General features: G+C 48.5%; 5 protein-coding genes across 5 annotated transcripts; all 5 read left to right on the forward strand.

The window, feature by feature from the left end:
- Positions 1-6,827: 6,827 nt before the first annotated feature.
- LOC6496160 (putative gustatory receptor 59d) lies at positions 6,828-7,755 on the forward strand. Its single transcript, XM_032450163.1, has 2 exons — positions 6,828-7,551; positions 7,589-7,755. Exons 1-2 carry the CDS (start codon positions 6,828-6,830, stop codon positions 7,753-7,755), a joined length of 891 nt encoding a protein of 296 aa, XP_032306054.1.
- Positions 7,756-7,990: 235 nt separating this feature from the next.
- On the forward strand, positions 7,991-9,189 carry LOC6496161 (putative gustatory receptor 59d). Its single transcript, XM_044715321.1, has 3 exons — positions 7,991-8,467; positions 8,554-8,982; positions 9,037-9,189. Exons 1-3 carry the CDS (start codon positions 7,991-7,993, stop codon positions 9,187-9,189), a joined length of 1,059 nt encoding a protein of 352 aa, XP_044571256.1.
- A 157-nt stretch (positions 9,190-9,346) lies between these two features.
- Positions 9,347-10,577, forward strand: LOC6496162 (putative gustatory receptor 59d). Its single transcript, XM_032450160.1, has 2 exons — positions 9,347-10,366; positions 10,425-10,577. Exons 1-2 carry the CDS (start codon positions 9,347-9,349, stop codon positions 10,575-10,577), a joined length of 1,173 nt encoding a protein of 390 aa, XP_032306051.1.
- Positions 10,578-10,740: 163 nt separating this feature from the next.
- LOC6496163 (putative gustatory receptor 59c) lies at positions 10,741-11,978 on the forward strand. Its single transcript, XM_001960318.1, has 2 exons — positions 10,741-11,769; positions 11,826-11,978. Exons 1-2 carry the CDS (start codon positions 10,741-10,743, stop codon positions 11,976-11,978), a joined length of 1,182 nt encoding a protein of 393 aa, XP_001960354.1.
- A 1,615-nt stretch (positions 11,979-13,593) lies between these two features.
- LOC6496164 (probable 60S ribosomal protein L37-B) lies at positions 13,594-14,039 on the forward strand. The gene has a single exon (XM_001960319.4). It carries the CDS (start codon positions 13,712-13,714, stop codon positions 13,982-13,984), a length of 273 nt encoding a protein of 90 aa, XP_001960355.1. The 5' UTR covers positions 13,594-13,711; the 3' UTR covers positions 13,985-14,039.
- Positions 14,040-16,196: the final 2,157 nt, after the last annotated feature.

Here is a 16,196-nt window from a genome sequence, read left to right on the forward strand (position 1 = left end):
TAATGTAATTATCGCCTACCTGTAATCAACCCGCTAATAAGACTCGTTTATAAATAGATGTGCCGCCTGGGGAGTTACTGAAGGAACTTTTGTGGAACTCTCGTATTTGTTTCAATTACTTAAGAAACCTCATTCAATTTGCTCCTCCGCCTGCTGGAAATGATACCCCATTTATTTTTCTCGCTCGCTTAACTCACTTAGCTTGTCCCTCGCCGCCCTGCATTATTGACATCTTATTAAATTGATTTAATTTAGAACTTGGCAAACATGTCATGCTGCATCGTCATCGTCATCCTCATCCTCATCCTCGCCAGGAGCATCACGCACAACTTTTGTCTCGGCCAGGCACCTCCTCTCCGAGGGAGAGGACGAGGGAGCCCCACTCCCCAGGCCCACTGTCAAGCCGTTGTTGACTTTTTATTGCGTGTCTCATCCTCGCTGGCTCCTCCTCATCCTCAGCCCAGTCTCTATGCATCCTTGAGAGCACGAGTGTCCCAAGTTAAGTGCTCATAAAATATTTGTAAATGTTTGAGCGGCCCACCTCCCTGCCACCGCCTCCCTACCATCGGAAGAAAAACTAACCGAGAACATTTTAAAGCATACTTATGAGCCGCAGACTCGGGGGCCTGTCAATTTTCCTGAATCCTAATGCTGTCAATTAGGACCTTCTAAATTGTTAAGCACTCTCCACAGCAGCGCACCAATAACAATAATCCCCCGAGCCGGCAGAAGCCCCACTTCCGAACCAACTTGGCCACAAAAACCATAAAATTGTTTCCCTTTTTTTGGGTTATGAGTACACCATGTCCTGATCCTGTCAGGGCCTCTGTGTGTGTGAGCACAGCAGCTAATATTTATATGATATAAAGTAAAGTGAATCAGTGCGGAACTTTGACTTTTTCGGTGCATTGTTTTTTCCCTGGCCCAGAGTCTAACAAATTCATTAGCCCGAAAGGGCGAGTCATCTTCAACTTTTTTGTCCTCTGCTTACCATAAGTGACATCTGAAAAAAGTGGCACTTTCGGAGAGGGGGGATAAAAGTTTGGAACGTAAAACAGGATAAAGAAGGGGCCACTTAATAGATCTGGTTCCCGAAACTCTCAATTAGTATCTCGAGTGAAGGAAAGTTGATTCCGATTTGAGAGGGGAATCAGCAACAAAAATTGGTAACCAGTTTCTTGCCACATCCGCCATCGACCCCAATCCATCAGACCAGGTCAGAAACCGGAGAATCCCGGACCACGGACTCCGGATTGGCAAGACAATGACCTGACAACTGCACCTGATTGCCCCTAATAAGCTGCCCATTACGGTAACCCCGGTGACACAAAAACCCATCAGAGCGATTCTTCTGGCACTGCACCACTACTACAGGTCCACACCACCCACGAAGGACATCAGTTGGCGCGGAGCAGGATACACATTTTTTTGGGCGGAGGAAGCTCGAGCGGAGGAGGCATTCAATCGCCACGCCAGACAAGCAAATTTCGTTAAAATCCCATCATAAAAACACACGAAGCGCTGCACAAATCCAAATACTGTGAAAATACAACATTTGGGTCACTTTTCTTTTCTTCCCGATTCTGCCGCAGCTCCCCGACTATACATCTATATATTCTGTGTAAAAATATATATATATATATTCTCCTCTTTTTGCGGGGTTTGTTCGGTTCGAGTTTATTTTATGGCAGCTTTCAAAGTTTTTACTCATCGCCGCGTCCAGGACACGGCCAGGACAGCTGGAGTTGCTGGTGCTCTTGAGGTGGCAATAAAATAAATGGCAGCACTTTCGGTTTCGCACACACACAGCGATAGAGACATCCACATACATATAGAGGTGTATACATACACGCGGGCATGTATGTATGAAGTTACCTGTGGAAAATGGCAATTTGGAAAGGTGGAAACGTGGAAACGTGGAAAAGCGAAGCCTGCGATGGCCATATATCAAAAGGCGAAAGAGTAAAGCACATAAAACCAGCACAAACTAAACGAACGTGAGATGGGGGGAGGGGGATGGCAGGAAGGACGAGCCGGCAGGACAGCAGATTTGCAGGCAGCCAGTTGGTTAGCGGCAAATATTTGTGGTACTTTCAGGTGGCCACTGAGTGGTTTATGACTTCTTAGGGCCGTCCGAAATCAAAGACCCGGGCGGGGTCAGGGCACTAAACGCTCCCGGCTGCACTGAGGGAAATGTGGGGCCAGTCTTACAGCCATTTCAGAAGCTATACTGTAAGGAAGTACTTACGGATTACAACTTTATAAGCCTCTCCTTTTCTCTCACTGCATGTGGGTGGCACTTTGTAAAGGTCTCAGGTGAAAGCCTTAAAATGAATGCATCATCTCATTGTTCAAAGTATTGACAACATTGTAGTCGGCATGGGGGAGGAGGCAGATGTCCCCCTCCAGAGGCATAAAACCCACGCATGGGTTGCGAACCAAAATGTAATTTCTAAAAGGATTACCGAAAGCTTTAAAGCAAATCCAGGCGACAAGGACGCTGAAGGAGCTGGTGACATGAAAAATGAATTGCAAGCCACGACAAAAAAGGCAAGTTTTCATTTTCCCAGCACACACACAAACACACAGACATGGCACACACATATGTGAAGTCATCGTCTCGCCGGCGTAAAAATATGTGAAAAATGAACGGAAATGCCGCAGCGACAAAGCGGAAATGAAAAATGCACACAAACGGACACACACACGCGTACACAAAGGCGAATGGGGCGAAAATGGCGGCTACCTCGGCACAAGGGCTTCAAGGGCCAAAATCAAAAAGCAATGCTGGAAGTGGAGCACTGGGGAGACACAAGGCGAAAGCCAGGACACAAAGCCCGGCGGAAAGTCAGCGCCACCGAGAAGTACATTGTAATTAATGATGAGGCATAAGGCGCATAATCGAGATGCTGGGTCGCGCCACCGCAGATGGCATATCCGTGTGAATACGTAAATAGGACATCAGTCCAAGGAAGTTCAAGGAGGCCCCGGGAAGTCCCCGGGAGCGAGACTTTAAACGGCACCTTCGGAGGGCCGCCCCCAACCTGAAAATGGGAATTTCGAACACACGTTCCACTTAAGAGTCAATGGGCGAGTGAGTTTCCGGCCCTCCCGCTCCGATTTAATTGAAAAGCTATGTTCGAACCTAGTTTATGGCTAAACAAAGCCGATTACATTAATTTTAACCACCAGAAGCCAAATGGAAAGGCCAGAGCTCAGGTGCAGGTAGGTCTATATAACAAGAATGGGAAAAAGTATAAAGATCTTTAAGATAGCTGTTCATCCCAAGCAGGACCCACTGTAGAACGAGAATAAAGGGTTCGCCCACATACAAAGTGGCCAGGAAACTTGTTGAGAATGAATCGGAAAACTCTCTCAGGCACACACTCCCGCACACACAAACAGATACTCGAAAAGCCACTCAGTCAGGTGTTAAAACTAATTTACGACAATTTGACCAACAAACAACAAAAGTTGCCCCCGGCAGGACTGCTTGGCTCTGAGTGCTCCGCATATTTCACACGCTGCATGAAAAGGATCCACTTTTCGGTTTTGAGGATGGGCTGATGGCCTGGTGGGCTGATGGTAGGGGGAAATGGCACAATTTTCCACCCACCTCCGACCACACTGACCACAAAAGCATCCAAATCGAACAGAAGCCATGTCCGACAAGCACTCGAGGACAGCTCGAGCCGAATTCCGACCACAACTTGATCCCTATTTGGCTGTGAATTTTGCTCCTTGGCTCCTCCTGCCCGCAAATAGACTCGACTTCTGTTCGTTTTTGCAGTTTTCGGTATTTTCTATTTGAACGGGCCGCGGAGGCGTGGCAGGTCCCTTTCTTAAGAAAATTAATCAGGCACACACACAGCCCAGAAGTGCAACTCATCCGGCTCGATCCCGTTGAGTCATTCGTGGATAATTAGCATGTAATTAAAGCGGATACGCCCCCGGGTGGGAGCAGTGGGAGGAGCTGCTAATGATGATGAAGTAACAGTCAGCTAATGCATATAAATTGTGCAAACAATCGTCAGGGGTCGGTGCGAACTATCTGCCTTTTTTGCCAAATTCGGATCTGATTAATCTCGAACGGGAAGCCATTGAACTGAAAGGGAGTCTTTAAAGGGAGACCTGGAAGTCCAGTCCTTGCCAAATTAAACTCTTTAATGGCTCCAATCTCCAGTCAGTGATTAACTAAGAAATCCATCCACCCTCCCATCCCATCCCTTCGGGTGTCCATTCATTTGCCGGCCTAATGAATTACCAAACCCAGAGCAAACACGGCGAAGGAGAAAGAGTCCTGGCAAGGGAAAGGTAAATGGAAAGTCATTATGATACACATTTGGCTTAATGAGATTTTTTTATGCTGATGCCCCGAAAGGGGAGGCGCCATTGGGATGGCAACACGCAAACGTCTTTCTAATTATTCACAATGAAAGGCACCGAACTAGCAGAGCATTTTGACACCTTTATGGCTCAATAAATCGGACCAAGTGCAAAGGACCCCCAGTCCGAGCACGCCAGTTCATTAGAAACTCACACGGGGATTTTGATATCGCCTCTGATTACGCTCAAGATTCCGAGGCCACTCGAAGCTCGCTACTATTTCTATATTTCGCACTGTCCACTGTGAGAAAAGTGTGGCAGTGAGCCAGGTTTGAAATGGTGAAAGGACTTTGCATGTGGATCCTTTTTTCAAGTGCCTCCAAACGGGAGCCAGGGGCACGTAAAGTTTGCAGTTACCCAGGCTCAGACTCGTTAGTGCTCCGAGTGTGTGTGTGGCAGTAAAAACAACGTCCAGACATAGGTCCTGCCTGGTCCCAGGACCTGCTGCGGGTCGTCTGCTTATGAATAATGTTTTCATTTTCAGCTCGACGAATTTGCCATCGTTTCCTTTCCGTTCTCCGTTCTCCATTCTCCGCTGCCTGACGTTCGTCCTTCGTCCTTCGTCCTAGGCACGCAATTGCATGTTAAGTGCATATGATTCTCAGCCCCTCTCCAGCCAACTGAAGCTCCTTAAGCCCCCGTCAGCCAGGACTAATATGCGAAAATTATGGGTTGTAATGTAAGAGGCACTTTTGCTTCATTTTTTTTAATGACATCCAACAAACGCGACATGTTCCTCCGCCACTCGAGCGGGGATCTGGGTCTAGTTTGGCGGACTGGTTCCCAGTGATTAGTCCTGCCGCGACTGCCGCGCCGGTCGAAAACAAACATTAGAAACCGCCATCATTTATATTAATTAATGGCGTCTGCACTTGAGAGCCGAGGAGTAAAACTTTGAGCTCTTTCTGGCAACTTTACGCTGATGGAGTTCGCGCGGGGGGCTTGGGGCGAGTATAGACTGCAATTACACTGTCATTTGCATAGAAAATGTCTTGATGTCTGCTTAGCTTGTGTCGTGATGGGAAAACATGCCGCTTTTAGTTCCTGAAACTGATACCCCTATATTCGTTGGTGCGCTCTCCCAATAAATAAATAAGAGTACCTTATTTCCGCAGCCACAATGCTTAATCAAGTCGACCATCCGCATCCGCCTGCTCGGAGAGTCCATGGGCAAGCCCCAAAGTATGCAACAGTTTCTGGCTGAGCAACTGAATCAGCAACCATTTTGAACGCATCCGCTTCCGTTTTTGCATGGCGGTTTGCATTTTTGAGTAAAGCGTTGATCCCTAATTTTTTTCAGCCGTTTTTTCCATTTGATTTGTCGCCTAAATTCACAGCGTTTCCGACACCCGGCTGTCGGGGAATTCCGCCTTTTCCATGGCATTTGACGGCATGACAAATGCAAAACTATAAAAATTCATCCGCCATTTCGACCGTGGCAGTTTAAATTAAAAATAGAAACAGGCGAGCAGATTGGTGGGAATTTTAAAGTGCATTATTCGAGCGTGGGAGGGGCTTGGATGAATGGATATACGGATGCATGATTGGGTGGCCTGTAACCTAGACTTGCTAACCAAACTCTCGAGACATTCGAGGGAAGCATCAACTACAGATGACGACCCGAGGGCCTCACTCTCGCCCTCTTCCGCTGTTTAATATGCACTTGAGAACGTCGAAGTTTCAGTTTCAGCTGCAACAGCACGGAGAAAAATACTATTACTAATTAGGAACTACTATAAATTATAGTACTATATATTCAATGAAGCTTTGAAGCCCCTCCGGTTCCAGAGACCATTGAAGTAGATACAAACTTCATTCTAATTCATAGATCATCCGTTTCTCCGAGTGTAGTGAGGTATGCCTTTCACTGGCTTATACCTAGACCTCCTTCCTTGGCAAATGCCTGCTAGCCTTTCACTAAAAATAAGTGTTGAGCAAACATTTTGCGGGCATGGAAGTTCGCTGCTGCCACATCAGCACCATTTGCAGCATCTTTGTCCTCTTGGTCTCGAAACAGGGCCATATTTGTAAAGCCATGAGCTGCGACATCCCACGGCAAACAAAAACGCAGTGCAAGATGTTCAACACTTGGGGCCTCAGACCGCAGACCCCAGACCCTCGATTAATGGAAGGGTCGCAGCAGCCACTCTAGAGTGTGAAATAAATAATAAACTATTTGCTTCGAAAGCCGAGCCCTAAGCTGATAGGCCTTTAAAGGCTGGGCTGTTACATTAGTCCTTTGCAAGGATTGCATCTACAGCAGTATTCCCCAAACATAGGTGTCCCTGATCGCTGAGTAAATTAACCGATGACTGATTGAACGAAATGCAATGTCAGCACGAAAATTCAGTCTATAGACGACGTGCTTCGCGGTGAAGACTTAGTACCCTTTCGAGCCATGGCCAACTTGGTCAAGCTGTGCCTGTACATAACCTACTGTTATGAACGCCTCATTGGAGTCACAAACTTTGAGATTGACCTCGAAACTGGCCGAACCAGAACGACCTGAGCTTTTCCGGATTGATGTCATTGGCAAGTGGCTCTGCACTACAACATTAGAGTTACTTCACTTAACCTTTGCCCTCGTATTGGGTAGGAACATACTAACCTTCTCTGAGGCCTTGCATAAATGTGCGGTGGTGGCTTTTTCGTCCATCAACAATGTGGTCATATACCAGAACTACCTGGCCATGGCGAGCATAAGGGGCCGATATATGCTGCAGAACAAGGAGCTGAAGGCTGTGATTGCCGAAGTTCACTCCCTCATCCCGAGACGGCGCGGAGTGTTTGTGACCAAGTGCTGCTACTTGGCAGACCGGATCGACGAGATCGCCCGCACCCAATCACACATGCAGGACCTCACGAGCCGCATCTCCAAGATCTTCAGAATTCAGACCTTTTGCGTGTCGTTTACCACCTATTTGAACCTCATCGCAGGTCTATACATAATATTCTGCCTTTTCAAGGACATTAGCATCACCAATGACACTCCCCCAATCGTCGTGGCTATATCAGTACCTTGCACTATTCTGTTCTACGTGGACATAAAGCTGAACACCAACAACGTTTTCCGGCTTTTGGATGCCCATAAGGAAACGGAAGAGTTGCTGCAGCAAAGGACACTATTCCAATACGGCTTGGACCAGAGACTGGAATCGACTGTGAGTCACTTTTCCCCAGTTTTTCCCGAACATAAGACTAGTTCATTCTTTTCATTTTGAGAGCTTCCAGCTCAACTTGGCCCGCAATCCCTTTAAGCTTAGGTACTTTGGGGGCCGGGAATGGAATCGCTTCGCCTTGTTTTCCATCTACAACTCTCTGATAAGCAAAGCAATACTCTTAATTCAGTATGATATTCAAAACTACTAAGGAGTTACGATCTACAAGCTGTACACCAAATAAAAACACACCCACTCCCAGAGATAGCTCCTGATATTCAGTTCCCACTGAGGATAATTTGAGCCGAGAACTGCAACAAACAACACACAATCTGCCAATGTACAATCAGTAAATAGCCCTTTGCATAATTAATCCCTTCCTATCGGGAACCATTCGAGGGAGTCCTTCAACCCCTTTGGCTGGCGATTCGATTCAGTTCTCCGCCATGCCTGACGCGGTCAAATGGTGTCTCTGCAGCGCCTACTACTACGGTCGGCTCACCGGGGTCTTGAACTTCGAGATCGACCTGAAAACGGGTCGCACCCGGGTCACCAATCGGGCCAATTTGTACGCAGCTCTCGCTCAAGTAGTGCTGACCTACTTCCTGGTCCTTCAAGCGATGGAACCAAAGTTCTTTCGACTGTTCTGGTGGCAAGCGAATGTGCTCCACGAGGTAGTTTATTTGGTTATGGCAGGATTCCGACTCGGCTGCATCCTGGTATCTCTGATGAGTCGCTGGCAGCATCGCCGCCAGTTCATCCGGCTGTTCCACTCTTTCCGCTGCCTGGTCCAGGAACACCCAGAGATCACTCAGAACTGCCGTGTTGGAATAGCCAGCAAGTGCTTCTGCTCTACCTCCCTGGACGCGCTGATGCTCCTGATGGGCGTAGTCATGATGTGGCAGTACCTGACCGTTTTCATGGTGCTACAGATCTGTTCAGTTTCGATCCTAACGGCCATTATAAACGTGGTCATCACCCAGTACTATGTAGCCACAGCCGTCATAAGGGGGCGCTACGCCCTACTGAAGCCCAGTCATTGGTTCCCAATGGAGGAGGAGTCTATGTGACCAGGTGCTGCGACCTGGCCGACCGCTTGGATGAACTGGCAGCAGCTCAGTCCGATCTGCAGGCTCTCACGGAGCGACTGTCGAAGACCTACAGTCTGCAGGTGTTCTGCATGTCGCTAGCGTACTATTTGAACTTTGTGGGAAGTGCCTACTTGGCCTTCAGTGTCGGGAAGTACACAAATATCACGGAAAACTGGCCGCCCTTTTTCAGGGCTCTGGCAGTGGCCTACTTGGTGATTTTCATGAGCGATAGCTTTCTTTCTACATACAACACCTTTCGTCTCCTCAACTCCCACTCTGAAATGTCAGAGCTCCTGAAGCAACGATCTGCTCTTCCGAATGGGTTGGACCATCGATTGGAAACTGCCGTGAGTAGTCGATCCTAGAACGGGAAACCTAATCCAAGCCATTCTACCTTTCAGTTCGAGAGCTTCGAGCTGAATTTGGCGCGCAATCCCCTGGCTCTGTCCGTCTTTGGGGCCTACACCATTGAGCCCGCCTCCCTGTTTTCCGTGGTCAACTCCCTAATAACTAATGCAATACTCCTGATACAATACGATGTAGAGAACTACTAGCCCACAACCAATAAATCACTCTGGTATTTGCTCGAAGGGCACAGTACTAGCCCTAATTAACTGATTGTCGATTGCATCTTATCGTGGATAATTCTCGGGGGTCAACGAGGAACAATGAGGAACATCCGCCTGGCAGAGCCTTGTTTAGTTTTCCGCCATGGCTGGCCTGGTCGAATGGTGCCTGTACGTCTGCTACAAGTACGGACGGTTCACCGGCGTCATAAACTTTGAGTACGACATGAAGGCGCGCCGAGCCCGGGCCACAAAGCGAACCACAGTGTGGGCTGCCGTTTCGCACTTCACCATGTTCCTGATGCTGCTGCTGCAAATACTGAAACGGCAATCGATCGGCAGCATGTGGGCCGGAGCCAACTCCATGACCGCATATGTTTTCATGGTAATCGCCATCGTCAGGATCTGCTGCGTCTTCCTGGCTCTGGTCAGTCGCTGGTGTCACCGCCGCCGGTTCATGGAGCTCTTCACGGAGTACATGAACCTGAGCCTCTTGCACCCGGAGATACTCCAGTACTGCCGCCGGTCCATCGTCAACAAGTTCTTCGCGGCCCTCATGGCCGAGACCCTGCAGATGGTGGTCGTCTTCTTGGTTCTGCGCCGGAGGCTAACGATCGTCGGGGCCGTGGGAGTCTGGTCCATGATGGTCTTGACAGCCATAATCAATGTGATCATCACACAGTTTTTCATCGCGCTGGCCCACGTTCGGGGCCGCTGCAGCCTCCTGAACAAGGAGCTCCGGGCCGTGGTCAACGAAGTGCAGTCCCTCGTACCCAATCGGAAGGGAGTCTATATGATCAGGTGCTGCCGCCTGGCCGATCGCCTGGAGGAGATAGCCCAGGCCCAGTCCGAACTGCACGCCCTGACGGAGAAGCTGGCGGAGACCTACCAAGTGCAGATCCTCTGCATGATCCTCACCTACTACATGACCGTTGTGGGCAACGTATACCTTCTCTTCAGCATCAACAAGTACCAGGCCTTTGCGGATCTCCTTAACATCTACATCGGAGGCTTGGGAGTAGCTTTTCTGGTATTCTACCATCTGGATTCTTGGCTCAACGGCCTCAACGTTATGTACTTGCTGGACGCCCATGCGGAGATGATTCGACTCCTCCAGCAGCGAACCACCTTTCAGCCTGGCTTGGATCAGCGATTGGAAACTGTGGTGAGTGGATCTTCCCCTGAATGCCCCGATACAAGCCTAATAATCCTCCCTATTTCAGTTTGAAAACTTTACTCTGAACTTGGCCCGAAATCCTTTCAAGCTGCGGGTTTTCGGGATGTTCGAAATGGATTACGCCTCTCTGTTTGCCCTGGGAGGTTCCATGCTAACACACTCCATACTCCTAATTCAATATGACCTCCAGAACTTTTAAAATCCATAACTCAATAACACGCTACCCTCGTATTATTAATTGTTTTCACTCAATGGTCCCAGTCCAATCCCCGGTCGTTTATCATGAGGCTCATTAGGTCGCTACCACAGGCCCGAATCCTGTTGAGGAAGTGGCGACTGGCGGTGTCCTTCAGTAGGGAAATATGCCTGACCCGGTCGTGACCATCCTGCGCTTCCTCTACTTCTACGGCCGAGTTGTGGGAGTGGTGAACTTCGAGGTGGACTGGCGGACAGGAGAGGCGAAGGCCACCCGGCGGGCCACGATCTTTGCGGCGTTCCAAAACGTCGGAGTAACTCTTCTTATATTTTACCTCAACATCCGCAGCGGAACAGTGCGGTCGTCCTGGACCGAAGCCCGGCTCATGCACGAGTACTTCTTCCTGATGATGACCTTGGTCCGAACCCTAGCCGTTCTGCTGGCTCTGGCCAGCAGGTGGTGGCAGCGCCGCAGGATTCTCCGGCTCTGGAATAAACTGATTCAAATGATCCGCAATAGACCTGAGGTTGTACGAGTAAGTCGCAGGGGCATCCTGGTGAAGTTTGCATTGGCCTTCATGGCCGACACGCTGCACTCCGTTTTGGATCACAGTGCCCAGCGAAAAAAGATCACATCCGACATGGCCTTGAACCTATTCGTCCTGTACGCCTTCACCACAATGTTCAACGTTATCGCGGGGCAGTATTACCTGGCCATTCTCCAGATCCAGGGGCACCACATGTTTCTGCGAAAGGAGCTGAAGGACCTGATGCGGGAAGCTGAATCGGTTTGCCGGATTCGCAATCGTCGGGGCGGGGTTTTTGCCACAAAATGTTGCTCCCTGGCCGACCAAGTGGATATGTTGGCCGAGAAGCACTCGGAAGTGCACAGTACGTGCCAGGATATGTCGGAAGTTTTCCAGATCCAGAGCCTCAGCATGACCCTGGTCTACTATCTCTCCGCCATGGCCACGATATACTACTCATTCTGCTCTTTTTTTTACAAGAACACCGGGTTGTGCTCATCGTACTGGTGCCTGCTTCTGCTCCTCACATACTCCGCCTTCTACTACTTGGATAGCTTCGTGACCATTAATATTTCGTTTGTGATCAACGATCAGTGCGGGGAAATGGCCACAATGTTGGCAGATCGGGCAGTGTTCAGTCAGGCGCTGGATCAACGTCTGGAGACAGCAGTGAGCGTTGAGGCAGCCATTGATATTTCTCGTTCAATAATACATATTCTTTGCAGTTTGAGAGCTTGCAGCTGCAGTTGGTCCAGAAAACCCCGGAGTTCTACGTTATGGGACTCTTCAAAATGGAACGTTCTCGACTGATGGCGATAGGGAACTCGGTCATTACCTACTCCATACTGCTGATACAGTGGGAGCTGCAGAATAAATAATCACGACTGGCATTGTGCTATTTTTGAGAGACACTTTTTTAGTTATTTGCCGGGGTGGGGGAACCTGGACCATCAACATGGCCCAAGTGCCAAAGGCCTCTGTAATTGGGCTCCAGAAAAACCGATAATGGCCGTTTCATGCACTGCCAAGGAATGTGCCAGTAATGGGAATTGCCTGGGCAAGGATTCTTTTGTACTGCCAATTGCCAGGCATTTATTAACTTGGTCTGGGCCCGGAAACTTTCCTGCAACGGCTGCAGACTGCAGAACGAGACAGTGACAAATCCAGCGACAGCATCAATACCATGCCGCAAGTCGAGCAATATAAACGAGCTTCCATTCAATTTGCCCCTCCAGTTCGCCCCCAGTACGCCTCCAGTTCGCTTAGCATAAGTCGCAATTTAATCCCGAACCCGACAGCCCAACAACAGGCCACGACATGGCACTGCCTTCTATCCGGAGTACCCGGAGGATTCAAGCAAATTCCAGACAAGACAGGGGGACAGACAAGCTCGTGGAGCTGAGGGCTGAAACCAGAGACGTTTTAGCATAATGCATTGCCACTGAGCCAGTGAGCCAGTGAGCCACTGAGGAGCCTAGGCTCCGCCTTGTCCTGCATATCCTGTGCCACAATGCTGCATGCGGCACTTCAACTGGGAAGCTGGGAGTTAACAATGCAACAAATTCTAACATCAACAGGGTCTATTGATTGTGAAAGAATCAAATTGTCATATTGGATGAACAGGCGGATCATGGAGAGGTTACGAAAATAAAGCAGGAGTTGTGTGAAAAAGGACATGCACAAAGGAAGAAATATGAATATTGTAATCGGGAAAGCAGTATCGCGAGACGCCGTCTAAGAAAAGCCTCCGCTTTATTTGGCTTGCATTAAAAATACATTGTCCTGCACTTCTTTAAAAGTTAGAGAAGTTAAAACCGCCAACTGAAAACTCCTCTTCTCCGGAATAAAATCAGTTACTCGCCACAGCCAACACGACTCGCGCTAAACCATAACTTAAGGGATATGCAAAAGAGCCAAAAGCGGGCCAAGACTGCGGAGGTCTTCAAAAATTCATAGGATATCCCCCAGAAGCAGCAGCCACAGCAGCATTGGTTATGGCGGGAAAAAAATTAGAATTAAATTGAATTTTCAAACGCCATCCACATAAATCCAAATGCCAAGGCAAACAAAAATGCAGCCGAAAATTTGTAGTTTACTTTTGCCGCAGGCTCCGAGAAAAAGCAAAAGCTGAAGCAGCGAACCAAAATGTTGCTCAAACATATCATAAATATTTGATTTTCCTTACATTTTCCAAGGTCCCGTCGTCTCTGCGGATGTACGAGTTTGAGCGACTAAATTGGGTAGGAAAATTGATAAGTTTTCAATGATTACGCCGTAAGATTGATATAATTTGAGCGCAATTTCGCGGTAAATGGCAAATGGCAGAAGAATTAAGTTAAATGAAGGTAAAGTCAATCCTAAAATTCCCTCAGAAGTTTAAAATTTAAACCTGCAATAAAAAAGCAGTGTTGGTTAAGGAACTACCATGCAAGCTTTAATATATCGATGCAATTATCGATATACAAATACTGGTGTATCGAAACATTATTCAGAACTTGCATCTCCAAAATCTTCCTTTTTTCTTCTCATGCTCAATCGTAAGCACGTGTCCGCCTTTTAAGAATTTAACTTGTCTTTCTGGAAGAACCCAAGCGAATCTAAGCGAAGAAGTATGACCAAGGGAACCACTAGCTTTGGCAAGCGCCACGTCAAGACGCACACGATCTGCCGGCGCTGCGGATCCTCGTCGTACCACATCCAGAAGTCGAAGTGCGCCGCCTGCGGGTATCCCTCGCCGAAGACCAGGTCTTTCAACTGGTCCCGCAAGGCCAAGTCGCGGAAGGCCCAGGGCAACGGAAGGATGCGCTATCTGAAGAAGGTGCGTCGTAGTTTCCGGAATGGACTCCGCGAAGGAGGTCGCGCCATGAAGAAGTCCGCCCAGTAAGAAAGGGCTCCCAACGAATGGCCAATAAAAGCTAAAGTAATGGACAGGATCTGAAGTTTTTGATAGTGTTTTCATTAGACCTCGCAGGTTAGCTCATAATCTATTGGAGCGGGAGACTTGGACGGGTCTGGATAGCCTTAAAGCATTCCAGAATTTATGTTCTGTGTGTACTTTGCATGTCGACGGGTGCTTTAGTTGGTATTTTGTGTGCTTTTTTGGTTTTTGGCCTGCCGGAGGAATGCATTTTATGAATTTTTTATGGCTTTTAATGTACACACACCTGGCGCCGGGGTGTGCATGTGTGCTGCGTGTTTAGAGAGGGACATAAAAGCAAAAACAAAAACTGGTGGAGACACTGGCGAAACACAACACCTTTTTATGCCCTCTCGCACATAAAGCCCGTGCGGCGGAAATCTGCTCACGCCTCAGGACCGTATTTCATCCCGACCTGTCCTAATCCATCGCCGTGTGGATTTTGGCCGGGATTCTTTGGCATGAAATATTCCCCGGATTGCCACTGAAAAAGTTTCAACTTGATTTATCACTCCGAGGCAGCCAGGCAGCCGCAGGACTTAAAGAATTCAGGACTCGCAAGCTCTGCTGCAACAATTGTTCCACGCCCACTCATTAATTCTCGTCCTGCTCTGGTCTGGTCTGATCTGGCCCGGCCGCCCAGCGTGGATATGAATTCATTCTTATGCATCGAACGGAATTTTAAAAATAATGATGCCTGCCAAGGCGGAGATGGCGTTTTAATAATGCCGCGCCACTGTAATGCGGATCTCGAGTGCAGTTCGAGAGGAGCGACCGGCACAGGCGGAAAAACAAGGACGAGTGGAGTGATGTATTTATTAATGCTTAAATTTTAACCTGGGAAATTGTTTTCCTTACATTCTCGCTCCCTTGAAAGAGAACATGGCCAAGAAGCCGTCAGATCTTTCAGCTAACGAGTTTGCCTTTGGCGAGGACCAGGAACCAGGATAACAAGAAAGAGATCCGCCGTAAAGATGAACAGGGACCCAATCACTTTCACTCTTCATTCCATTTCCATTCCATTTCGCCGACTGAGGACTCCTTGCCAGGCATTTCCTCCACTTGTGTGATAAGGCATTGGATGCTCTAATTGCATCTGATTGCAGTGACAGTTTTTCCTACCAACTGACAGCTGCAGAGGCACACACAAAGGGCACGACGCCGACGCCGACACCGCCCCCCAGGAGGCGGCGAAGGAGTTATGCCCCAGAATCATCCGGATACGAGCACGGGTCTGAGTACCCGTACATCCGTTCCGTATCCGTTGATTTTCAATTCGCGTTATTTCTTTCCCGCCCGCCTGCCTCGCTGCCAGCTTGCTTCGCTGCACTTCCACTGCTCATCCGGAGACAATCGTGAGCGAAATTTAAATGCTGCTGACTTTGCAGCTCACTGAATGACAACTATACAGCAACAAATTGCAAAAATGGGGAAAAACTGGGCGAAACAACAAACGCAGCAGCAGAACTCGATTGAAAATGTTCAATCAACAAAATGGCATTTTTGCCAAGAATAAGTGAAAGGCGAAAGTGATTCCGGCGGAGTCTGGGGCCGGGGAGAGGAAGAGTTTTTAATTTTGAAAATAGCCGCATAATGAAGTGAATTCTCGCCCGTAATTACCAGAAATAGGAAGCCCGTAGCCAATTCTTTCGGGCCAGAGCGCCCACGCCCAGGTTTTCGAAAACCACAATTTTGTGGTATTTTTCGTGTTCTGCGGTTGAATTTTGCTGATGTTGATGCTGTTGCCGCTGCTGCTGCATGCCCCACAATGTTGCCATCATAAATAGCCACTCTCACGGCAATGATACACGTCCGAACACCATCCAAAGGCGCAACTCTAATTAACGTGTCCTAATGGGCGGCCAGCAGGATGGCCGTAGCCTCCTCGGATCCGTAATCCGTTCCAATCTCTGCTCCGCTCCGGATAAATATTCAATGTATGGACGGCAGAGAGCTCAACAAAATTCAAATGTTTTCGGCATAAAAAATGCATAAATTATGCAAACCATTTAAGAGGCAAACAAGGAGGAAAAATCGAAAATGCCTCAGCATTTCTGCCTCGGTAAGGGCTTTGAAAAATTGATGCTGACCAGCAGCCGAAAAGTCCGGCCGGCCACCGACCCAACTTTCTCCGGGAGAGGGTGTGTGTGTGTGAGTGTCCAAATGGACATCTGACCGA

The sequence above is a fragment of the Drosophila ananassae genome, chromosome 3L (genome assembly GCF_017639315.1).
Source record: "Drosophila ananassae strain 14024-0371.13 chromosome 3L, ASM1763931v2, whole genome shotgun sequence".
NCBI classification, from domain to species: Eukaryota; Metazoa; Arthropoda; class Insecta; order Diptera; family Drosophilidae; genus Drosophila; species Drosophila ananassae.

What these genes read in the sequence shown, in the direction of transcription:
- LOC6496164 (XM_001960319.4), top strand. Translation starts at nt 13,712, where the DNA reads ATGACCAAGGGAACCACTAGCTTTGGCAAGCGCCACGTCAAGACGCAC.
- LOC6496163 (XM_001960318.1), top strand. Translation starts at nt 10,741, where the DNA reads ATGCCTGACCCGGTCGTGACCATCCTGCGCTTCCTCTACTTCTACGGC. An exon ending in ATCAACGTCTGGAGACAGCA is followed by an intron (nt 11,770 to 11,825) that starts GTGAGCGTTGAG and finishes TATTCTTTGCAG; the next exon opens with TTTGAGAGCTTGCAGCTGCA.
- LOC6496162 (XM_032450160.1), top strand. Translation starts at nt 9,347, where the DNA reads ATGGCTGGCCTGGTCGAATGGTGCCTGTACGTCTGCTACAAGTACGGA. An exon ending in ATCAGCGATTGGAAACTGTG is followed by an intron (nt 10,367 to 10,424) that starts GTGAGTGGATCT and finishes TCCCTATTTCAG; the next exon opens with TTTGAAAACTTTACTCTGAA.
- LOC6496160 (XM_032450163.1), top strand. Translation starts at nt 6,828, where the DNA reads ATGAACGCCTCATTGGAGTCACAAACTTTGAGATTGACCTCGAAACTG. An exon ending in GAGACTGGAATCGACTGTGA is followed by an intron (nt 7,552 to 7,588) that starts GTCACTTTTCCC and finishes ACATAAGACTAG; the next exon opens with TTCATTCTTTTCATTTTGAG.
- LOC6496161 (XM_044715321.1), top strand. Translation starts at nt 7,991, where the DNA reads ATGCCTGACGCGGTCAAATGGTGTCTCTGCAGCGCCTACTACTACGGT. An exon ending in AGTACCTGACCGTTTTCATG is followed by an intron (nt 8,468 to 8,553) that starts GTGCTACAGATC and finishes AGCCGTCATAAG; the next exon opens with GGGGCGCTACGCCCTACTGA. An exon ending in ACCATCGATTGGAAACTGCC is followed by an intron (nt 8,983 to 9,036) that starts GTGAGTAGTCGA and finishes TCTACCTTTCAG; the next exon opens with TTCGAGAGCTTCGAGCTGAA.